This window comes from Drosophila biarmipes, chromosome 3R (genome assembly GCF_025231255.1).
Source record: "Drosophila biarmipes strain raj3 chromosome 3R, RU_DBia_V1.1, whole genome shotgun sequence".
Classification (NCBI taxonomy): Eukaryota; Metazoa; Arthropoda; class Insecta; order Diptera; family Drosophilidae; genus Drosophila; species Drosophila biarmipes.
The window spans coordinates 29,101,336-29,121,642 of NC_066616.1; the positions used below are offsets into that span (position 1 = coordinate 29,101,336).

Sequence of the window (20,307 nt, forward strand, 5' to 3'; positions counted from 1 at the left end):
GGTTAAAAAAAACATTTGCAAGTGCTGAAAATTGAGGTTCAACACGGGCTCATGACACTATAAAGGATTAATTTTATTTAAGAGATACATTTTCTACTTTTTAAAATAAACCTAATTAGTCGATATTTAAGCAAGTGTCTTATGGTCTAGGTAAAAGTATTTCCCCTTTACAAATGCGAGACAGCTATTCATCTGACCGCGACTGTAGATTGGCTTAGCTTCCAGCCGGAGAACTTATCATTATTCATGCTAAAGACTTAACGAGCGCGAGTTTGAGCTGCAGGAAGGGCCGGCGATTGGGATGAGGTGGTGGATTCTGGGCTCCGGGTTCCGAGCTCTGGGCTCTGGATCCTGGGATAATGTGGGCCCGTCTTATCGCAACTATTACCGCAGCGGGAAGTCCCCGCCACCGGTGGGCGTGGCCGGAGTTGGATTTGCGCATTTTCATTACTCTTATCCCCAGAGCTCCGGCATCTCTCGTTCTCGTGCTCGTTGGTGTTATTGTCATTGGCATAATCAAGAGGGAGGATGGGTGGTGTTGGGCGGCCTGGGTGTCCTGGGTGGCTTGGGTGGCTGTGATGGGAGGCCTCCGGGTTAATCTTGAGATTTTCAGTGTTGTCGGTTTTACGAGCCACTTGCCAGCATCGTCTTAGCCATTACAACAACGACAACGGCAGCAACGACATATTATTATGGCAGCCATTGTTGTAAGCCCGCCTCGGCTCGTGTTTCTTGGTTTTCGGGGCTGTCTTCGTCTCTGGGTCTTTTGGGCCATTGTCTTTAATATTTGCCCAGCAATTCTCATTTCAGCGGCTTTCTTTTATTTCCAAACCGCCCGCTGGGTAAATGTCCTTAAAGCAACCCGACTAATAAATTATTTTATGAAAGTGTTAACTTGGCAAATTTCCGCTTTCTTTTTTTTTGTCTCTGCTTTATTAACTAGGCCATTTTGTAGGTGCTATATGTGTACGCCGCGAGCGAAATCATAAAGTAAACTAATTAGATCCTTAAGAAAGCTCAGCACCGTCTTAACAGGCCTACGACAAACAAATTTGTGACTCCGTGGCGGATTTAACAGGGATTAGGGAAAAGTATTGAGGCTGTATTTCTTGAGAAGGAAAAGTTACCTGATTTGACCCCAGGGGTTTATTTTGTGACCGATTGCCTCACAAAGAACTGGTTAATTGTTTCGTTATTCCCTTGAAGGATTTTCTTGGAATTTATATATCTAATTCCAAACCAGCACAACATTTATAATACAGAAGTTGAAATTTACCAGTATATAAGCATGTTTACAGGCTTCCTTCGCTTCACAAAACTGGGCATTGTTCCCTTTAAAGTTCCCTGAAAAGGACCCAAAAGGGGAACTGTGTTTATCTCTCCGCCTGATTGGTTTCCATACTCCACTGGACCACTTCTTGTTAGGAGCTCAACTGGAGAACAGGTTGTCTTGCCAACCCCTGTGGAAAATCCCCAGTTGTCGGCTCACTCCAATAAATCGCAGAGCCCAGACTTGACCGTAATAAACATGAATATTAAGCTCATTCGCCGAGCAAGAGTTAAGCCAGTGCAGGGCAGTAATCAGTTCTAAAAATTCCAGGACGTACTTACACACAGCTGATGGCATTAGCAGATCGGGTGAAAAGCGGGGGCAGGCCTACATATGTTTCCTAATTAGACCTCCGAAACTGGCCGAGCATAGTGCCTGATGCTGGAATTGTGTGCATTGTTTTCCCATTTGGCCAGAATCGAAGGGAAATGGAATGGGGGTGAACACCCACTCTTGTGCTCCTTTTTTGCCTTTTTTGACCTGGCCAATACGGCGCAGTTTTCCCCATTGTCTGGACATTCCAATTCTTTTCGCCATCGATTGGGCTTGGTTTTGGCCCAGCTTTGATTGGTATTCATTGAGATTCCTGCTAAAGAGAATGCCATCCCCCTTGCCAGCCCATCCAATAATCAACAGGGCGTGGATTATAGAAGTCCTGCAAGTATCGATGCCTCATTTAATTAACGATTGGGGGTTGGAAGACGGGAAGCTCCTGCTCATTAGACAAGCTCATGTTTATGCACGGAGTATGTGCGTTTGTCCTTAACAGGTGCTTACCATGTAATCCTGCGTGATGTATTCCAATTAGATGCGAAAGCAACTTGCCGGCTCCGACCGAGTTCAAAGCAATTAATTCCGTATACTTGAGCAGCCATCAATCTAACGCTCTCTCTCTCTCGCTTCCTCTGACTTTCCGTTGCAGAGCAAATTTGGGCCACTGAATTGGACTTTGTTGTGATCAATCGACGCAATTTGATGGCCATGTCGGTGGTGGGGGCCACACCCTTCCCCAGGCACCACCAGAATCAGCAGCAGCAGCAGCACCACCAGGAGCACAGCCGTCTCAACCTGACCGCAAACAGCTTGGAGCAGGATGAGGAGGACTACTTCAACGATACCATGTTCACGGCCATCCGAGGAGTCCCGGCCGGGGGCAATAACAATTTGTTCGACCTGCGACCCGATAAGGCCAACGGCAGAAAGGCGGCCAAGACGACGGCTACTACGAAGACGAGGGCGAGGACAACTACCACCACCACTTCCAGTTCCCAACTGGATGCGGGCAAGGGCCAATACTTTGAAGTGCCCGATTTAATTAATCAAGATATTGACGAAGAGGAGCGCCAGGAACTGGAGGAGGCAATGAGGGGTGAAGCTGGAGATGGTGATGATGGGGATGCCGATGAGGAAGGAACCGTCATCATGCCGGATTTCGATGAGTTGCCGCCAAGAACCGCAGTTGGCACGACAACCACAGCCTCGTCTGCCGATGATGCCGGCAAGTTGAATGTGGAAAATTGGCAAAAGCTGGGAACCCTGGGCAAAGAGACCACAAAGAGCAGCTCCAGTACAACACCCTCTACAACCACCACGACTAGGACAACATCGACAACAACCACCACCACGGCGGCGACAACCACTGAAAGTACCAGCAGCACCACCATAAAACCTGTTGACATAATAACGTCGAGCAGACAACCACATCACCATCATGGAAAACCGCGGAAACACCACAAACATCACAACAAACAGAGGCAGCAACAACACAAGGATCAACAACCTCGTCGCCACCATGTGGCCTCACATGAGCAGGCGATCCTCGAGAGCTTTTCGCCGGAGGAGGAGACCACCACCAGGGACAGCAGTATCCATAGGGTGCGACCCGAAGTCCTGCCAGAGCTGCCCATTCCCTCCACGCCGGTTTCCGCCTCCAATTCCAAGATCATAGCCATCAAGCCCAAAAACCAGAAACGCAGGATTTCCAAGAGAGCAGCCGGTGTAGAAATCGAACCGGAGTACTTGCTCAACGATGCCAACATCAATTCCAGTGAATTTGTGGCCAAATCCAATGAGGAGGAGCCGGAAGAGGACTTCGAGCTGGAGGATAGTGATTTTCAGGCAGTGCCCGCCCTGACCCCAGCTCCTCCAGGTCCACCAGCGAGTGGCCCGAAAGCTGGACAGGATTACGTCCGCTTGGATGGCTTTGCCGGCATGCTGCAGCTCTTCTTTGGCATCGATAAGCCCATCGATGTGGCCATTTTCTCCCAGCCTCCCAGTGCCGAGTTTGTGAATCTGCTGTGCGCCCTGCTGGTCTGGTCAGTTCGCTATCCGGCGGTCTTTTGGAACACCTCCAAAGCCTTTGCCTGCGTCTTCAGCCTCCAGATGGTGGTGGCTGCTCTGGACATTATCCTGGGCTATGTGGGTGTCTCCAATCTGTACAAGCTGCAGATCTACGCCGAGGCCATGCCAGTCCATCAGCCAGGGCTCATCCTGAACGCCGTAGTCACCCTGGCGTTGTACCTTCTGGCCACCGCCTTGGTGGTGGCCTCCTCCATGGTCATGTACTTGTATGGGCATGGGCGACTGGCCACGCGGATGCGAGACCGCTCGATTATCACCCTGAAGAGCCACCAGACCTGGATCTACTTCGCCCACTGCGCCTCCCTGTGCTTCGTTTTGGCCCTGGCGGTGGTGAAGGCGCCGCTCCTCAACGATCTCAGTGCCACCTACAAGAACAACCTGCACTGTCCCACATTCCTGGCGGGTAAGTTGAAATCTTTATTGGGGATTTAGATGGGAACAATTTAAATTTTAATGCATATATCACAAAAGAATTCATGACACTTGCTTAAGGTTCTCTGGTAGGTTAGATAAATAATAAACATACCAGCTTCAGTTTAGTTTTTGTCTCGTCGAACTTAAAATATATTGGAAGTATGTTCAGGAAAACCAATCAATTTAAAGTGTTAAATTCAGATGAAGATATTCAGAAAGCAAATACCTGAGGGGTCGAGATACGAATCCGTGCAGTGCCTAATTCCCCAATTGATTAAGTGTGTTGAATCTGCATAATTGGATGGCCGAGGAGCGCCTTGAACTCGGTCTGAGGTATGTTTTGTGGTCTAAGCCAATTAGCGGGCTTGTTTGGACTTTGGATGGCCGATTGGCTGTGCGATTGGTTGAACATTAATCGCCGGATAGGTAGATAGGCAGATAGATATAACGATGGATAGACAGAGAACCAGGCGATGAGACAAAGGCGAGGGTATTGAGTGTCACTCGGGGCGAGACAATCGAACTGCAGAGTCGGTCCAATTAATCTGTCATATGCCTGAGCGTATTACGTTTCCACCTGTGCCATCTCACCAAAGTGACCTCTGACCTTTCCCCCCTCCCTCTCTCTCTCTTCCAGCTCTCGTTGGAGTGACGCACCTGCTGCTGTGGATTGTCATCTGGCTGTGCCTGACCATCAAGCGTCGCTGGCACTTTAAGCTTCCGCCGCTGGACAGCACTTACGGCGGATTGCTGGGCAAGGCCAGTGCCCAGCCGCTCCTCATGTCCAGTGGCCAGCGGGCGGGGAGCAACTCGAGCAGCAGCGGCTGCAACTCCACCAGCACCACGGTGAATGGCGGCGACTCCAAGCCGGACATGATGAGCACGGCCACCAGCACGGAACTGGGCATGGGCCTGGGTGGGGGTATGGGTATGGGCATCAACGGCGGCTTGGGCGGCACGGGCATGGGCCTGGCCGCCCAGGAGGACATCTACTGGCCCAAGCTGACGCCCAGCTCGCCCAAGCTGAAGGTCACCTTCAACGAAGTTACGAGTACGTCTGATGATGTCCTACTAATTGGTGACCAAGAACAAACTGATGGCAAGCGGTAAAAAATCGTTTTTTAGCTACCAACAACCAAACCAAAAGCATCACGGGTTCGAAGCTCCGTATTTTGTCCGTTCTCTTAACTCTAACCATAGCAACTAGTTTCATTTAGTTCTTCACACACCCACACACACACTGCACCAAACAAAAAAAAAATTAATAAAAAAAAATCAATCACACCCCAGCACCAATTTTCAGGAATTCCAAGTGATTTTGTGTTTTTCTGTTTGCCTAGACTACTGCTAATTCATTCATTTTGTACTTTATCGGTGTGTTTCCCTTGCACGTTCCATGTTGGGAAAGAACGAACCATTATTGAAAACTAATTGCCCAACACTAGTCATTAGTGCAGCGTTTTGCCACACCTAATTTTCCCCACATTTACCAGCACTTCCATCTTCAGTTCCGATTCGTGCGTGCTTCTGACATTCGCCCATTTGTATAACCACTTTTGTGTTTCGTGTTTAGTTTAAGCCTTTGTTTGTCCACTAAAACGATTGTTCAATTTCAAACATAACAAAACGATTTATCCATTTATATATATATCTATTTAGAGAGACATGTATGTATAGAGGATGATGGATAATGATGAGAAACTATTTTGTTCCGCTTGTCGCCTGTTTTTAAAAACGATTCTTTTCATTTTATTTTGTCAATTGTTTGTTTTACTAGAACTTAATTACTACTAACTCTAGCTAATTGAGTGTGGGCGAATTGGATTTCAATTAACAATTAAGAATTACTACTAAAACAATGCGCTCGCAGATTTTGTGTTGTTGTTGTTGTCGATGTCGCCGTGTTGTTGTTCTTGTCCTTGGTAATTTGTTTAACTAACTGGAAAACCATTGAACTAACACGGACAATGTTTGAACAATTTCAGGGCAGCAGAACTAACTTTAGAGATATTTGAAAAGGCTTTAAAGGTACTGCAGAGTGAATTTTGTGAACTTAAATGAGAGAAAATTATATTTGGCACCTGCTTTTGCACAGAAAATAGTTCTCTAACAATTTAAATTTGTAATATAATAATAAATAGACCTACATTTATATAAATAATATACATTCAACAGGAGCATAACGTTTTTTTTTTAATTTGTTTAAATTAAGAGTAACTCAGAGCAGCTAGAATAATTCAATTTCTATCTCTAAGCTTGTTCCGTTCCCTGAGTGTCCTGACAGACCTGAAAGCAACCAACACACGGCGACATTTTAATGTGATATTAGAACCCCCACTGACCAGCACATTATCCATATCCCCCCTCAGCCATACGAGCCGTGGAGCCTCGATATGTTTTGCCAGTGCTGCGGGGGAAGCTGACGACGGCGAGTACGCGACACTAAGGGCGGCCACCGCCGGAGCCGTCGTGGGCATCACCATGGGCAGCATGAAGCGGGGCGTCAGCAACACCTCGGTGGGGGTCAGCCTGCTCCACCTCTCGGAGTACGATGAACTTCCTCCGCCGCCGCCGCTGGCCAACAACCATAATCATCAGCAGCAGCAGCAGAGGCAGCAGGCTCAATCCTTTGCCCATGGACATCCCCACGACTATGCCAACCTCAGCGGATTGGGTGGCATCAGCGACGACAACATCTCGGAGGAGGGCAAGCTGCTGGCCTGTGTGCGCGACGACAGCATCACCTACGCCTCCACCAGGGATCTGGAGCCGCCCCAGCCGTCGGCACAGGCACAGACACCACCACCCCCGCCGCCGCTGCCCATGAAGGGGGCCCCCGTGGCCCAGCCACCAGCGGTACTGCCCCATTCCACCGGCATCTACGGACGGGCCCCTCAAGCCATGCCCGAGATGATGCAGCTGTCGCCCGAGCGCCATCACAATCCACTTCAGCATTCTCTGCAGCATCCACAGCAGCATCCTCTCCAGCAGAAGCAGCAGCAACAGCAGCAGCCACCACCGCATCCTCTCCAGCCACAGAGCAATCCGCACCAGCATCTAGTCAGCCCTTTGGCTCCGGTCACGGTCGCAGTTCACACCAACGAAGCGCATGTAAGTGGAGGAAGGGGTTACTAAATATAATTATAAGGTTATATCTTAGAGGTAGATGCTCTTTAAGATTTTAATCTTGGGATAATCCTTAATGCAAAACATAGAAAAAAAGTAACAACAAAGTGTGTTATTTACCAATTAGGGAGATTTTTTGGTATTTCTGGACTTCAACAAACCCCCAGTCGAGCAACAATGTTTGTGGATTTCTATAGATGACCTCTTAGATGTTGCACCCGAATTCCCAGTCCCATTAAACCGAATTCCCAGACTTTTGGGTGTACCCACGGCTAGGGTATTTCCCCGACAGCATAGGATGCAGTGCCCAGTGCATGGTGAATAATTTTGTGTTCTTGTTTGGGATTTGCATGTGGGATTGCGGGGAGGCGATGCGTCGTCATGTAGGGGCGTGTAGCATGTCACGCCCCCGGAGCAGGAGTGGCAGCAGCCGGAGATTTATGTTTGCTGTTATGAGACAGCATAAATCAGTGCCAGGGCCACAGACAGGGCGACATGGAATGGGGATTGGTCCGGGGCAGACCAGCGACAAAAAACACTGTCCGAATTAGTGCTCCAGTTTGATGGATGGGTCGAGGTACCGAGACAGTCTCCCCGAATTGATTTGGTTTCATTTTCACTTGCAGACGGGGCCACGATGAAGCAGAGCCCCTACAGTCACCTCCTAGAATCTCTCCTAGAATCACACCAACTGCTCCTAGACCACTTTCACTTACCCCCTGCTCTCTCTCTCTCTGTTCTGTCCCCTTCCCAGATCGCCTCCAGTTCCACACCCCGCTGCCTGCGCCGCGCCGACTCGGGCGTTCCCAACGAGGCGTTGACGCCCCGCAGCGATACCAACTCCACCACCGAGAGCACCAACACCACCTCGCCGCCGGAGCGCGCTCCCTCCGAGTCCTCCAGCGGCGTGCATTCGGGCGAGGAGCGTGAGCTGGAGGTCATCATACGGCCGCGGGCCAACAGCAAGCCACCGCCCCGCCCCCCACAGCCGCCCATCCAGGAAGAGCCCTACGGTCGGTGCACCAACATGCGCATGTCCAGCTTTAATGCGGATCCCACGGCCAACTCCTCCTCCTCCGGCGCCTCCTCCACGTCGACGGTGGTCATCAACAGTGCCACGCTGCCGCTGCAGCGTACGGTGCCGGAACAGAAGTTCGACTATACGGCTCACTGCAGCACGATGCCACTGCCGGTGGGCTGTCACAGCCAGCAGCTCGCCGGGAGCGGCGGTGGTGGCTATGCCTCCACCTCGGCGATGACCAGTTCCATGGGCCCACCATCGCAGGTCTCCAGCTTCATGACACCGAACAGCAACAGTAGCATGCACTACGCCAATGCCTCGGTGGCCCTGGGAAGTGGCCAACAGACGCCGCACACCACGCTGCCCAATGGAGTGCGCTACTCCAATCCGCACTTCCTGCGCCGCCTGCCGCACGTGACCAAGGCCGCGGAGTCGCCCTACGGACACCTGGGCTACGGAGCCGGGCACCATGCCTTCGCCAAGCTGCCGCATGAGACGCATCCCACCATTCCGGAGGACCGCGACTCGGCCAACTACTCCATGGCCTCCGACCAGGATTGCGGTCTGTATGTGACGGCCCAGCTGCACTAGGATGGCCAGGTATCCCTCTACTACACCAAGGACTTGGAACTGTTGCAAAGCGCCTTGCAATCTGTGTAAAATCCCTAAAATCCTTATAACCTAAGTTTAGCTGATTGCCCTACGACCGTGGCCTACATATGCTTCTGCTGGTGACCACTCCTCCATGGCATTATAGACGAACATATTAAATGAAATTTTAGGAGACTAACATATGTTGTAGTGCAATCGGAGCACAGATAGGAGCACACATAGCATTACCCATTACTATACATAACGCCCTAAGTTAGCCTCTCGGTTTTTGTACAGCTCCGGCCCCCAGAGAAGCCACACCAAATCCACTAATCTTCCAAGGATCAGCTGGTTACCCTATCCAAAACTATTCTCAATTTGCTTTGCCTTGACGATGATCCACTGAAGTATGTAGCGCTAACTGCCACTCAGATGACCCACGAAAAGAAAAGAAACGAAAAATTGAACCCAAACTATATCTAAATCTAAACTACACCTACATCTACGGCTAAATCTAAATCTAAATATATATATTTATATTTATACATGCTATGCTCGTATACAATGTGTAAGATAATAAGCTAATCGTGTTTAAGTAATCAATGTAAACTAATGTTTATCATATCATATATGAATGAATATCGATAGCTAAGTGTAAGACCCTAAAATATACTAATCTGAAAGGAATAAAATATCATAGCTCGATCATGTGCAAGCACTCAAAGTATTTTCCCCTAAGCAATTTCTCTTATCGAAGCAAAAAAAAAAAGGAAAAATATGGAATGGACATAAGGCATACGAATTTAAGCTGCAATTCTATGGTTTTTATTGTAAGGATAAACTGTAAAGTGGTAAATCGTAATTTCATGGCACTAACTAGCCCCAACGCTATGCTTCAGCTAGTCGGCATAGATGGCAGACACCCAGCAAGGCTTTGGCATATGTATTTTCTATGGTCTCTCAACGCTTATCGTTTAAGATGAATGTAAAATGTAATGTAACAAAGCGACAATATGAATATTATCTAATGTATGATACAAACGAGTACTATCCACGGCCCCATACATATCTCACACGCACAAGACTTTCGACCTTAACCTACTCCTACTGCACGCTGGAATGTCCTTTCCACCCATACACCCCGCTTATAAGGATTCGTTTTTGTGCCCCGCGTAAATGTAGTTAAATGTACTCTTATTTCAAATCGGAACTCGTCATAAGCCATAAAGAACATATAACATATTTTGAGGATTGTAGTTCCGAACCCATTTTTGTAGAGCCTTCAGTTAACCGGTCGTATTTATTTTCGTTATAAAGACTGATTAGTAATATAATACCTACATTTTGAAATGCACATCCATCAGAGAACTTGAAAAACTAGAGATTCGAAGTCAGCTTGAGAAATTCATAGCATTGATACGATAGTGGATAGGCCATAAATATAGTTTAGTATGTCGTCATTAACTTGGTTCCTTTGTGAAACGCACTAAACTATACGAGATATCAGCAGTTAAGAAAGAAAACTTTTGTAAAATAATTTCAAATTAATTAACGAATTATTCAAATAAAATATCCAAAAGAAACACTAAGTATGCCCCAAAAGAGAATTACGAATACTTGATTTAGTAACCTGGGTCACCAATTTTTTTGCGCAAGCGGGCAAAACTTGTAAATGAACGTAAGGTCAAACCCAGTATCCGATATGGCGCATGCATCCAAAAACATTTATATTTAACAATATAAATCAATGAATGTTTAAATTATTTATATATACAATATACGGATTAAATGGTTTATCAATGGTAAATAAAGAAATACCACCGCTTTATGTAAAACCCCAAAACTGTGCGTTTTTTATTCAAGGGAAGTTTTCCTCGTTCAAATAAAACTCCTGGTTATGCTTTATTAGAAAACAATTTTTAATGAATTTTTCTTTTGTTTTGTTCTTTAAATGTTGCTTTTCATTAAATTTTCTCTTTAGTTTTTAGTTTTACACAATTCAAGTTTCTGTGTTCATCAATATTAATAATGCTCTTCTCCGCAATTTTTAGTATAATTTAGTTTTTTGTGTTTTTATTTGGTTTTTACATATTCATTTCACAGTTTATTGTCGTTTCTCGACCTTCGATTGTTGTCGAGATATTAAAATACAATATAAGGTGTTCGGGGGCGCCCAGCGAGAGCGCAGACCTTCGCCCTTTAATCAATTTAGTTCAACATTTGCAATAAATGATATATTCTCGTGTGTTGATCTCCTTGTGTATCGTGTGTTTCAACGTCGCCTGTCATTCAAATTGAACTTAGTAAATTTTGTTTCTTGTATTGGTTGCCATTGAAATAACTTGCCATAATATATCATTTGCTTCATTAACATTTTCTATATGTTTTTTGTCTTTGGTGTGACTTAAATGTAACGAATTCTATAGGAATCCTAATAAGAATTTCTGTTATGACTGCGCGGTAGAAATGCCCCTGCCAAAGATGGAATATCTTGGAGTTTTTTCAGCAAGTTTATAAATCTCTGGGATGCCAATTCTTTTTGGCAAGGGCATTGAACGTCGAACTCGCCGAAGTTTCTGGTAGTTCTGTTCTTCCACTTTGCTGGTTTCGCCGAGTAATCAAAGCATCTTTGAATGTTTGCCGAAGGAGAGCAGTGGAAACAATATATAGGTAGAGATAGAGAGAGTTTTATCATAGAAAAGTTCGTATGAGGTTCGTGAAGAGCGGAGATTACAAATCTGATTATCTATAATGTATGTATCTGAATGTATGTTCCTTTGACTTATATATCGTATAATTAGTTGCTGGAAACCTCGCTGGTAGTTTTTACTTTTCCCAAATATCTGAAGCGCGCTATCCTCCTCATGTTTCGAAATTCGAATGCTCGATGCGTATGTTCTTTGTGAATTTTTGCAGCAACATTTTGAATGCATTTTTCCTGTGTTTCGGCATTTCATTACGTATCTCTTAGTTGTTTAGTTCTGATATAGGAAGCTGCTGCTTGGATGGATATGCACATGTCAATATATATATTTAACTTTACCTCAATCTGTATCTGTATCTGTAGCTGTAAGCAACTGTGTCTATGTTTAGCTGTGTGTATCTGAATGGATGGACGGAAAGGTTCAACTCAATATGCGTAGCCATGAGTGAAAGCAAAAAGAATGAGCTCTAAACAACTGGATAGGAACAATAGCTAGGTGTCGTCTCGTAATCATATGTAGCTATCCGGCTGCCCTCTGACTGCTGACCTATGTATGTCCTATGACCTATGTATAAAAGTTAACTGCTCCCATCCATCATCTCTGTCTGCAGGCCAGTGATATGTTTGCTGCTCCCCAGGAATGCATTGCAAAATGTTGCCCAAAAGAACGCCAAAAATATCTCAAATTAACATGCAGTAAATTGCAAACTATTTTTGGTTTTCCGTTACACTTTTCCATTGTCCATTCTCCCACTTCGATCTATGCTAATGTACGTGTATCTTTGGCAAGCAGGTAACGATTTTTACAGCTCACACTATTAACTTGAAGGTACTTGATGCGTTTTATTTTTCGAGGCAAGTTGCTTGGAACCAAGGCGACAAAAAGGATTCTAAACCGACTCTAGAAGCGCCACAAAGTGAAGCGAGGGGATCTACAGAAAAAACAAGGAGTTCGCGATATAGTGTATTCATATAGAGAGAGAGTTTTCCATTTGCCCTAAGTTAAATTATACGATACTGTGTGTATAACATCCTCATCGCCGCCATCAAAAACTCTGACATTTTGGGGTTGCTGTGGAGTTTTTGACGGGGCGCAGAGCCAAACCATAGCTATAAAGCCTAAACTCGGGGAAGCGGTTGTGGGTAATCGGTAATCGGTATCGGTTATCCGGATGTGGTGTGTTATGTAACGTGTGTGTGGATCCTATGTACAGCTTAAGTTCAGATTTTGCATTATTAAGTTAAACTTGCTCTCGTCTCTCTCGCTTGGTAAATATTTGTTGTTCTTCTTGTTCGATTAATACATATCTCATATCTCCCATTTTAGTTACCTATCTTAAGCTTTAACTTTATCGGTTTTATCGTAAGTTAGGCTTATTTAAGTGTTAGTGGTTCTTTGCTTGCTTAAACGGTAAAATATATTTATGTATATATCGATTTATATATGTATGTATATATACTTAAATAACTCCCTTCTCTGAAAATCTATAACTCCCTTTACTGATTTAGATTTAGCTATTTATTCAATAAACAATTTATATCCTTCTGCGTCTCTGCTCAGGCTAAGGCTTAGGCATGACTGACACTAGCACTTGAACTTTATCCACCTTCTCCTTGGTTTTCTCCATTTTTTCGTATTTTTTTTTGTCGTTTTTTGTTTGGTTTTTCTTTTATCAATAATAGTTGTAAGTAATAATAATCGCAGTAATCGTATTACGAAAATAATAGTGATCTTAGGTGTGTAATAATAAAAATTATTTTAAATATGCATAATTTACAAGTATCCTTTGTCAAATGTTATCCGTTATATAGGTGTATATGTATATATAGACTGCCTTTACATTTATCATTTATCTGTACTCCGTAGTTACGCTTAATCATTTTACTGCTCGCGCTTGTGTTCTCTGTTCTCGGTTCGTTTAAATGCAATTGTTTTCATGACTTATAAAAATTAGATATTTCTCTTCTTTTCTCTTATTTTTCTTGTGGTATGTTTCCAAGTCTTCCGCCGCCGTAGAATAGAAAAAAACAGATCAGATGTGGACTCAGCTTGGGCCAGCAACCTGCCGAATGAGGATCGGGCGGCTTCTATTTCTTGGGATCCGCCGCTGCAGGCTAACCTTTGGTCCTTTGCTATTTGGCTGCCGGGCTGACAGCACTGGCGAATGGTTACTGCAAGGATACAAGTATCTGTTAGCATGCCTCTTTAAGATACAGACCATCTGGTGGGTGGCAGTGTTTGGTAATTCTTTTCGAAACGGGCAAAGTGGGTTAGTAGTGGTTTTTGTCTGGAATTCGATTTCTTTTCAGTGTTGTAAAATGGCAAAGTGGCGGTATGTCTGGTTGAATATATAGCGCACTAGAGAGTAAGCCTGAGTTGATGTATTTAAATTGTATTTAAGTTAAGTGCACTTACTGACTTCAGTTCAGTTTAGAGTTCGCTTGAATTGAATTGTGCTTGGGTGCTTTAAAGTGTTTTCGTTGTTGTAGTGTTGTTAGTTGGTTTGGCTGTCGATAGTGTTGGAAACTGTTATTCGCCCGGCTCCTCCATAATGACTGATTCGCCGGCCCAAACGATCGGACGACCCTGGTGTGGTTTCAAAGTTGGTTGGTAACAGCACTGGCTTTCGTGGCTTATAAGGCTTACAAAAGTGAGCTAGGCCTAGGAAATGGCTATTAGGTATATGTATGTTTGACAGCTAGCCAGGATTTGCCATTTTGTATTCATGTGTGTTGTGGTGGTGTTTTACAAAATCTATGTTATTCAGAATTTTCAAATCAATTAAAGCTTTGTGGATCGTATGTAAATTATAATAATTAAAAATGTTATTTAACTACTCATGCACTAGGAAAATGCCAAGCAAAACGGGTTTGAGTGTGATTCGGTTCTATTAAATTTTGGTTTTTGATCGGGTAGTTGGGGATAGAGAAACATACCTATATGAGTATTATACGAGTCTATGTGAAAACTACGTTGAAGTAACGGTAACTTTAACGGTAACGGTGATTTATGGTGACTTGCGAAAGGTTATTTTCGTAATAATTTGGTTTTGCAGTTTAGTTTTTGATTGGTTTGCTTTTTTGCTTTCGATCAACTTTCAACTTTCCATTCAACGTTTCAGCATACAATGCGAATTTTTATTCTACTTTGCCTCATGGGTGTAGGTGTAGTGTGTGTGTGGGTTTTCCGTGAATTATATAATAAGCTTTTCATTTACAGGAGTGCGTATGTATATATTGCTAACTAAAAACAAATGCTTTGATGTTTACTATATTATCGTTTTAATTTCAAATTAATTTGGCTGGATCTTTAAACTGATCGATTTTAGTTTGGGGCGCTCTTTTTACAGGATTTTGCGACTGATTACTCTACAAAGTTGTACAACTCTTGTTCTTGGTAAATTGCTATGAACAAAACGTTGAGCTAAATACTATATAAATATATGTTCTGTGTGTGTAGGTTTATATAAATATATGCAAGTGTTTATTTTGTTTTTATCAAATTTGCGAAATTTCTATTTTAGTTTTTTCTTTTGTTTTTTTTTTTCTTGTACGATTTGAGTTGGAAAAATTCTGGTTTTAGCCGAGTTTCAGTTTTTTTAAGAGCTAGAGTTTGAGTGAGTCGAGTGAGGCTATGGATGAGCGCCTAGAGCCTAAGCCTATATTAGTGGGACAACTGACCAGGGAGGTGGTGCCAAAGAGCTTGTACCAGCCGATCACGATATTCGACAGATTCAGATCGTCGAGCATTATCTGCGCCACGCCCATAAACACCTTCTTCTCGATGCGTCCATAGTCGCCCCAAACGGTTATCTGGGGTTAAGTGAAATACGTTTATTGTATGTGAAATATGCGGTGATTTAGGAGACCCACCTGTAGTATGCAACCGGTGTAGGACTGCTTGAATACCAACTGCTGCTGGTACAGTGGATCCAGAGTTCGGCGAGCCGAAGAGGTCTTCATCTTGTCCACACAGCGTTTTCCCGACACCAGGTAAACCTTTACATAAGGAGCAGGCAGCATTTTTGACTGGGCTTTTTGCTGGCGTACATAAAATAGGGGAGTTATTCAAGGTCATAATCCTGATGTCCTAACTTACCTGTAAGCCCCTGGCCCGTATGACCTCCACCTCCAGACAGCCCTTCTGATGGCACAGCGACAGCTGGATGTCGCCCAGCGAGGGTGCTCCCAGCACTTGGCGACCCACCAGTTGACCTGGTCCCAAACCATCCACGAACTCATTGAGGGCTCCATCATTGCGCAACGAGGGGGAGAATCTATATGTGTGGGGGGATCGAGGTTCCGGGGGTTTTGGACAGGGGGTACATTAAAGAAAGAACTTTAGTACAGGATCGCTGGTATTGCTTTTCTTGTATCATCTCTCATCTAAAGATCTTTTTCAAAGTAGGTAACGTAATTTACACAAAGAAAGGTTTTGATTTTCGAGAAAGAAAGAACGTTTTATACACAGGGAGTTGTAGAAAGACAGTAAATATGTTGTAGTTTCAGTTGGTGGTTGCGAATGCAACTGTTTTGTGGTCTGAAATGGATCAGTGTGGTTGGGTGAGAGGTGGGGGTGACACTGGTGGTGCGGAGGGCAGGGAGAGACAAGTGGAGTCACAGTTCAATGGTGGCATGCAAGTGTCCTTCGTTTCGCGGATCAAAAGTGCAGAGAAGGTACTAGCTATATACGATCGGAGTCCTAAGTCTTCTAGGTCAAGAGAGAGCGGGATCTTTGGCGATCTACGGCTTTACAATCTTCTTTTTTATCTTATATTTTCTTATTAGTCTAATCCCTTCATTTACACACACATCGAGAGGTGAGGTTATCTTTTTATATACATATATATATATATACTATAGATATTTGCTGAAAATCATAGTTGAAATCAAGTTAAAAAATCACAATTTATACACATTACAAGACAGAAAAGTACACAAACAAGTTGAAGAATAAAACGGAACTCAAGGAAGGAAAAGTGGAATACACTTAGAGAAAAATGTACGCAAATGCAGGCTCGTTTTCAGCGGTTTATTATGTTGTTTTACAAGGCGCACGCACACAGACATCGAGAAAAGAGAGAAAGTGAGAGAAAGTTGCAGGATGAAATAGTATTTTTTTTGAAGGGGAAGAGTGGGTGATGGGATCGCCACACAGATTACCATATACAAAAGCCAATGGAGAAAGTGTTTGAGATTGAGTCGGACAGTCGGAGAGTGAGAGAACAGAGACAGAGAGTCAGAGATTCAGATATACAGAGATACAGAGACAGAAGCAGGCAAGATAGAGATCCTTCAGCCGGAAAGGTAGTTTACTTGCTAGGGCCAGGGACTGGCCTGGCCAACGGATGCGATCGGGAGACTTACGATGAGCCCTCGGAGCTAGTGATCGAGTGAATGCTGCCGGCACTGTAACGGGTCACCGGAGGCACCGGCGGCACCTCCACCGACCGCTGGATGCTGCCCGCCGAGCCGCGCGACTGCCGCTGGTGGTATGGATGTGGTGGTGGTAGTGTGATATGGTGGTGACCAGCGGAACTGGTCGAGCTGCCTGGTATTGCGAACTGTGCCTGGTATTGCTCTTGTTCTGCCGGAGACAACAATACATATTTATACAGATGTATGTGTGTGCGCGTATATACAGAGGTTGGGGGGGTGTGAGATCGTTAGATGATCCTAACTATACCATATGGGGTTATGCAGAAATGTCTAGGCAAAAACTTATATACACCTTGATATATCTAGGGATCTCTGCATATAATTTACTTTGTAATAATATTCTGTACAACTAAATTTTGGTTCTGAGTATGATGTTATTCCTAGGCGACGATGGGATAGCAACGCTGGCCTCTCGACGTTGGGCTCTGGGAAACCACAAATCTCGACGAGCGAAACCCCAAGGAGCAGGAGCAAGACAGAGTAGAGTCGTGAACAGAAATCGAAATACAAACTCAGGGCAAAATCAAGCGAGAACTGAATAACCATAAGAACACAGATCATAGAGAACACATTATATGTATATATATATTTATATATCGGCGGGAAATCATCAAAACTAGTGGCGTAAATGAAAACAACTATTGCGTAAGATCACTAGAAGAACTCAACCCGTCTGGTTGTGTCGTATAATTCTAGTATATTAAGACAGTGTTACTTTTGAAGCTTGCTTGTGACATATAGATACTGCACTTTTTTCTCCACTACATCGTGTGCAATGCGAATTTTGTTTGCTCTCTAGTTTGGCCAATTTTTCAGATGAGGAGTCTTGTTGCTGTTGTAGTTGTTGGTAATGCAGCTCTAGTGGTTGTTGGTGTGTTGATTGTTGTTGTGGCTGTTGTAGTTGTTGTAGTTGGATGTCTGCTGGCTTTCTGTGACAGAGCTCCCTGTATACATATACTTAGTTATCCGAATGGTAATTGCGCAAAACATAATCGAACTGAACTGGAGAATCTTGCGGGAGGCAGATGATAAACATTAGTTCGCTGATGGGGATACGAAGATCGAAGTCGGAATCGGAATCGGGATGTGTGTGGATGTGGATAAGATTCGAGACTCCGTGGTGGCGGGGATCTTGATCTCAGTGCTGGTTCACTCTTACCGCTACGCATAAAAAGCCCTAGCTGAAGCCGAATCACAGGCTTGAGCTACGGCGATAATTTATCGATTGAGGCTGCAAGAGATTGGTAGTAGCTTGGTATGTCGAGTACGAGAGTGGTAACGAGAGTATATAAGTTGGTAAGTAGGTTGGCTTAACTCAATGCATGCAAATCGAACAGAACGCTAGGAATAAATGTTGTGTGGCTTGGTTATACAAAGGATGGCATTAGCAATCGGTACGGTTTCTTGGTTAGTAATAGTAGTATAGTAGGTATATGCTGCTACGAAAGTAAAATGCAAACGGGGCCGCATCCACGACGAGTGTGTGGGCCGCGTGTCGCACAATCGAAAGCTTTGCCCAGTGGCCACGCATTTTCCGGGAAAACTGCGGCTGGGCAAAGCTTTCGGTGTGTTCCGCTTCGTTTTTGGGGGGTCTTGCAATTTCCCCCCCTTGTAAGCCTAAAAATACGTATCGACTTTGGATTGTTTGTTGGTTTTTGGTTTGGTTTAGTTGGGTTGTTCTGGTTCTGGTTCTGGTTTATATTTTTCTGGTTTGTTTGCTGCGCCTGCGTTTTACAGGAGGTCGGAAATAATAAATCAAGTTAACGGGGGGGGCAAAGGCGGGTGGTTTTTCGGTAACGTTCTCAAGTCATAGATGGTCATGCCTGCGATAGAGATAGAGCTTTGGCTGAAGCTTTGGCAAAAAGCGCGCGCGAAAAGTCAGAGAGCAGAGTGGATGAAAAGCCGGGGATTGAAGGACCAGCATCCTTATGTGCAGAGCGTGGGATTTGTTTTCGGGAGGGGTTTCTGTAACCGATGTTGTACTGTTACTTTACTGTTACGGTTGCGTTTCTGGGCCGACTAATGTTTATCATCTCAATCGACAGCCTAACTGGCGTTTGAAGAGTTTTTTTTATAGATTTTGATTATTTTCCTCCTCCAAAAGGCAACTCAAAACCAAAAAGAAAGTCACAAAACGATAAACAACCGAAAAGAAACTGATAGCATAGCATAGTTAAGTAGAGTAGAGTTGTAGTTTTAGATTAGAGATTATAGAGTAGAGAGTACAGTAGAGAGAGAGAAGATAGTTTTTGGAATAGAAAGTTGGACTTGTGCGCACCTTTCCCCGCCGGCGCCATCGCCGAAGAACTGCTCGATGGCGTCCGCCTCCGAGGACGAGCCGCGGGACAGGCCGCCCCCGCCGGCGCCGCCTGAGCCGCCGGCGCCACTGGCACCACCGGCACCGCCGAGACTAACGCCCAGTCCGCCACCGCCACCGCTTCGCAGTTCTCGCGTTATATCGCCGGGCAGCACTTCTTCGCTGCGGTGCACCGTGAACGAGTTCTTACCCTTCTTTCCAAAGCCCATACGTCTTTTACGACCTTCGAGTATGGCATTTTACACAGTTTTAGTATTCTTATTTGTACTATATATATATCGGTTAGTTTGGTTAGCTTGGCTATGGCTTATGGTTATGATGATGGCTTGGTTAGTGGTTAGTTGTTATCGAATGGCAAAGCAAAAATAAGAGACAAAATATGGGTTGCTCCGGCCGGCTTTCAAAATTTCCGGACTGAGCCTACGATAATACGAGCAACTGGTCAACTGAGCGAATGATCAACTGACTGATTGATTGATTGATTGACTGGCTGACTGAGCAACACAAGGCAACGGAACGAGAACGGTAAACGAGCGCAAACAGAGAACGGAACAAAGTCACCCTACCTGTGGCCGAGAGCTGCGAGGTGGAGTTGGACTTCTTGCCCATGCCGCTGCCTCCCTTGGGGGACCGCTCCTGGTCGACGCCGCCGCCCTTCTTCCGGTCGTTCCCGGTGTCCGAGAGGCTGCCATCTACAGGTATTAGAAAGATAAATTAGGTATCGAAATATAATGGTGGGATTCTAAAGTGTTATTAATGTTATGTTAATAGGAAGTTGATATTATTAACTATCCATTGGAGAATTCACAGAGTGTTATATGTTCCAATAATAATTAAGGATTGTAATGTTAGCGTCAGGCGTTTGTGGGTTAGTTTTTGAAAATTACACACGATAGGGTCACACTGTTTTTCAAAATAGCAAGAATATATTTAAAAAGTATTTGCCACTTTTTACAAAGAACTTGACACTAGCCCCAATCAGTATTTAAATGAAACTACCAACA

The 20,307-nt window shown here is 44.7% G+C and overlaps 2 protein-coding genes across 33 annotated transcripts in view; one reads left to right on the forward strand and one right to left on the reverse strand.

Moving 5' to 3' along the window:
* Positions 1 to 10,686, forward strand: part of LOC108025200 (protein tincar) — a 63,415-nt gene extending 52,729 nt beyond the window's left edge. For 3 of the 5 annotated variants that reach the window (XM_017095520.3, XM_044093156.2, XM_017095521.2), the window contains 4 exons: positions 2,253 to 4,094; positions 4,743 to 5,211; positions 6,475 to 7,216; positions 7,986 to 10,686. In XM_017095520.3, the coding sequence (XP_016951009.1) occupies positions 2,253 to 4,094; positions 4,743 to 5,211; positions 6,475 to 7,216; positions 7,986 to 8,843 (3,911 nt within the window). In that variant the 3' untranslated portion in view covers positions 8,844 to 10,686. The other 2 variants (XM_050888662.1, XM_017095522.3) reach the window with 2 other exon arrangements.
* Positions 10,687 to 10,738: 52 nt separating this feature from the next.
* Positions 10,739 to 20,307, reverse strand: part of LOC108025198 (uncharacterized) — a 44,594-nt gene continuing 35,025 nt past the window's right edge. For 19 of the 28 annotated variants that reach the window (XR_007764757.1, XR_007764756.1, XR_007764752.1 and 16 more), the window contains 6 exons: positions 19,870 to 19,995; positions 19,265 to 19,526; positions 15,647 to 15,824; positions 15,421 to 15,588; positions 13,964 to 15,360; positions 10,739 to 13,719 (listed from right to left, as the gene is read on the reverse strand). Coding sequence is in view for 1 of the 28 variants with exons in the window: in XM_050889431.1 (XP_050745388.1) it covers positions 13,717 to 13,719; positions 15,229 to 15,360; positions 15,421 to 15,588; positions 15,647 to 15,824; positions 19,265 to 19,526; positions 19,870 to 19,995 (869 nt within the window). In the remaining 27 variants the exon portion in view is untranslated. Of the gene's footprint in view, positions 13,720 to 13,963; positions 15,361 to 15,420; positions 15,589 to 15,646; positions 15,825 to 16,914; positions 17,135 to 19,264; positions 19,527 to 19,869; positions 19,996 to 20,307 lie in introns of all 28 variants that reach the window. The other 9 variants (XR_007764755.1, XR_007764760.1, XR_007764773.1 and 6 more) reach the window with 4 other exon arrangements.